This window comes from Gymnodraco acuticeps, unplaced genomic scaffold (assembly GCF_902827175.1).
Source record: "Gymnodraco acuticeps unplaced genomic scaffold, fGymAcu1.1, whole genome shotgun sequence".
NCBI classification, from domain to species: domain Eukaryota; kingdom Metazoa; phylum Chordata; class Actinopteri; order Perciformes; family Bathydraconidae; genus Gymnodraco; species Gymnodraco acuticeps.
Window position 1 is genome coordinate 479,500 of NW_022991779.1, and position 4,347 is coordinate 483,846.

General features: G+C 43.0%; 1 protein-coding gene across 2 annotated transcripts in view; it reads left to right on the top strand.

Moving 5' to 3' along the window:
• LOC117535192 (sprouty-related, EVH1 domain-containing protein 2-like) overlaps nucleotides 1-4,347 on the top strand; it is a 21,677-nt gene continuing 17,330 nt past the window's right edge. For both annotated transcript variants that reach the window (XM_034199582.1, XM_034199581.1), the window contains exon 1: nucleotides 1-542. Coding sequence is in view for 1 of the 2 variants with exons in the window: in XM_034199581.1 (XP_034055472.1) it covers nucleotides 517-542 (26 nt within the window). In the remaining variant the exon portion in view is untranslated. The remainder of the gene's footprint in view (nucleotides 543-4,347) is intronic.

The following is a 4,347-nucleotide window of genomic DNA, read 5'->3' on the forward strand; positions in this document are numbered from 1 at the left end:
AAATCCAACATGGAGTAATGAGGAGGAGATGGGGCTCGTCCGGGGCCATCCTCACCGAAACCAGCGCACCATTTTCGGTCACCGCATTCCAGCTCGGGTCGGCGAGGGAGGAGGAAGAGGAGGCGGAGGAGAAGGAGGAGGAAGAGGAGGAGGAAGAAGAAGAAAAAGAAGAAGAAGAAGAGGAGGAGGAAGAAAAGGCGTAGGAGGAGGTGGAAGAGGAGATCAGATGCGCGCCTCTTCGGATGCTCTCCAGTAGGCTAATTCAGGGGTGAAAGGAGAAAAAGAAGAGTAGGAAGAGGAGGTGGTGTTGGTGGAGGAGGGGGAAGAGGAGGAGGAAGAGGAGGAGATCTGAGACCACATAACGCACACCGGGATTTAAAAACCGAGAGGATCGCGGGGGAGAACCGGATTCGCCGCTTCTGCTGCTTCTGCCGCTGAAGGGCGAGGAAACATGAAGACGCCGCACCGTGCTGCCGCGGCGGGAGCTTATTATTACCGGAGGTGAAACGGGAAAAAATGAACGAGGACACGCGCCCAGACGAGTGAGTACCCCCCCCCCCCCCCCCCCCACACACACACACACACACACCACCTGACCCCCCTTTAATACATAATATACAATAAATCATTCATCTCTATTTATTATGATTAGCCGCTTGTTTGCGCGCCGCCGCTGTTATTGATCACATGCTCGGTGCTGATGTTGTTATGGGCTCATGTCATGATGAGGGGGTTCAGGGGCCTTTCTCCTCATCCTCCTTCCTCATCATCTTCATCCTCCTCGTTTGGAGAGGTTGGTTGAGGTTTCTCCTGCAGATGTGAGACAGTCATCATAGCAGTGGGGGTTCAGAGGAGGTTTTTGATGGACACACACATGTGACATTTCTTTATTAACGCCATGTTTGCATGTTGTCCTTGAATCATATACATGTGTGTTTAGCAGAAGCTCCCTTTCTGACCTCTTCAAATGAGGCCACAGTATGTTGTGACTCATCGTCAGGCTGCACATGTCTACAGGTTGTGACCAGTTCAACAAAAGGGGGGCATGATATATAACATGTCCTTATTATTATGAAAGGGACAGTTCACCCCAAAATCTAAAATACATTGTGTTCTTTTCACCTCTATTTGTATTTATGCATCCAGATTGTTTTGGTGTGAGATGCTGAATGTTGGAGAAATCTTCCATGGAGATGTCTGCCTTCTCTGTGGTTGTGGTTGATAAAAATGACAAAGAAATACATTTGAAAAACTGATGTCTCTTTCCAGAAATCATGACTTGTTGTGAGTCATTTAAAGTGTGTTGGAATGCTAGCCAATAGAAGACAAGTGTTACATAGTGATGTCACTTTGTTCCAGAAGTAAACAAAGGAGTTAATTGAAGGCTTTTCAGGGGGGGGAGTGTGTGGGAGAGAAACTCCCTCTGAAGGGAACACAGGGATTTTAGCCTTTGCAGACCATTTACATGCACTAAAACCTATATAACACACTACAGGAAGAGTGTATTCCTCATGCTCAAAGCAAACCAAATGATAATGATAATCCACAGATCTTGTTGTCAGGTAGGAACTACTTTGTTTCCCAACTATACACCCGCCATCCATAAGCGTGTTTGGGTTCAAGAAAAGCGCTATAGAAATCAAATGTATTATTATTATGATATCACCACACAGATGCTTTCCGTCATTTTTGGGATAGGGTTTGGAGTGTTTGTCCATTAATTGGAGCGTGGAGCAGAGTCCTCAGCCAATCGGATTGTTTGTTCGGGGCGGAGAGAGCGTAGGCAGCAGGTAACCTGACGAGGCAGCTCCTTTCCTTCAGATGGCCTCGTGCTGAGCAAACCCCTGCAGGTAAACATGACTCATACGCGGCGTACAGCCAGATAATAGGCTCCACTTGTGAGATGTTTACCCAGACTGCACCAGGCCGTAGAGAGAAGCAGGTACCAGGCTAAACGTTAGCACAAGAGTGTGATAGATACTGGTTTTTTCGTTGCCTTTGGTTTCAAATATATTTACTCTCTAAAATCTCTGTTAACGGTCTCTTCTGTCCGTCCAGCCAACAAAATACATAAAGACAGACGCTCTAAGATTTAAAACATGTCAATAAACATCTCAGGCTACGTAAAGGCTGAGCTTACATCCTCAAGCTTGGTCATTTTGTTTTCAGGTGACAATTTATATTGCTATGATGTTCTTTTAATTATATGTAGAATTGGATGGAGAACAGGTTTAATGAAATGTGTCTTCGGCAAAAATGTACTTCAAATATGTGGCGGATAAACCATGTAATGGAGACATCATTTCATATTTTTAACATATATTTATAATTTATATTCTACAGTTTCTTGTTATCGTTTGGTCGATATATCTGCAGATACTGCTATATCCGTAACAAGCCAACAGCTCCAAAACCACTCATATAAACAGACTGAAACCCTTCATAATAGCAGCAGGAAACTCTCTTAAAGTTAAGACTCATGCACTGGCACTGAATACCTCTACTTTGAAGGTGTGTTCATTATTACATTACATGATACTTTTATCCAAAGCGACTTACATACTCAATACTGTGGGCAATCCAGGAGCAATTTGGGGTGAGGTTTAAGATTTAATTTGTATTTATTTATAGAAGGACCATGCATACAAAAACATTAATCTCAGCAAAGAAATATAGCTAATTTCCATCTGTGGTCCTACTACTGTCTTCAGGGACACAACAACATGCTGACTGCAGTGGGGTTTGAACCTGTGACCCACTGATCCGAACACCAACGCACAACTCACTGCGCCACACGCCTCTGTTCAGAAAGAACATAAGACCAGTTGTAACTATACTGTCAAGTCAAGTTTAACCAAAAAACATCAGACAGAGCAGAGTCAAACGCAGAAGCCTAATAACGACTAAATATACTCAAGCAGTGAGATCTCTTCAGAAGTCATAATGCATACTATCGAAGAGAAGCTAAATATGCGTCCACGCTATTTATTAAAATAGAAGGGGAAACTGTGCAAGTGTCCCAGAGCTCTATGGATCACCTTTCTGCACCTTACCCCAAAACCTGGGATGCACCAAGTCCTCAAAGTTAAGATTACAAGTCTAAGAACCATGAAGATATAACAGCAGACAATCTGTAGCTTCTCCAAAATGAGCAGGAGGTGAAATGATACCAACAATATTAAAAGACAAACAAGTCTAGGCTCTGAAACTGCATTGGTGCAATCAGTTATCCTTTGCTGTCAGTTACATCTAAATCTTTAACATACTTGATAAAGGGCCTTCAAGTATAATCAAATACCTGCCGTTCAGCCTTCAATGTGCAAGGTATCCTCTCTAATGGAAGGTTAGTCGAGTAATATATAGCACATTTCAGACACAAAGGCAATTCAAAGTGCTTTACATAGGCAATAACAAATAACAAATAAAAACAAAATACATTTAACAAAAACTCAATTCCTTAAAGAGATAGAAATTAGTAAAAAATAGACATTGTAAATTCACATAATGCTGCAAGAAGTGCCAAAGTGCAATGTTAAAACATAGTTGAATGACATCCAAAAAAGCAGCTTTATAGAGCAACATTAAGTAAGCTGAGGTATTTAAATGTTTGCTAATTGTTACTATATTAATGCTTTTCCGGATATAAACCCAACAGACCAAATGTTGCGTCCAGTAAAATCTGCTTTGAAATTATCTTCTCTTTTGTACCGAGCTTTTTTGAATCTTTTGCGATACCTGCTTTTTAAATGTTGGGTCAAGGACTCTTGGTCACCTTTGGACGGTTAGCGACAGGAACTCTCTTAGCTCCTCTCCGGAGGTGTTTTTGTGGGGGTGTTTTCTATTGATCGGGATAACTGATGCCCCGGATCCGGACGACAGAGAGCAGTCGATAACGCTGGCAGGGGGCGAGGGGGGGGGGGGGGGGGGGGGGGGGGGGGGGGGGGAAATGACTTTGGGGAAAGGTCAGCCAGTGTCCCTGATCCGGCTCCACCCACACAGGAAAACATCGATTTTATATCCGCGCTGACCTCCATCTGAGCGGCTGGCGACTTCAGAGGAAACACTGTGGTGGTCGTACACATGAAAAGATTTCAGGAGAACGTCAAACAGAATTCAATATGATCATTTATCTCTTTCCAGCTGTGATTAAAAATACATAAAGACAGTTGTTGTTATTATAAATGTTAGTCAGACTGATAGATGGATGGATAGATAGATGGATGGATGGATAGATGGATGGATAGATAGATAGATAGATGATGGATGATGGATGGATGGATGGATGGATGGATGGATGATATAGATGGATGGATGATTGGATGATATATGGATGGATGGATGGAATGG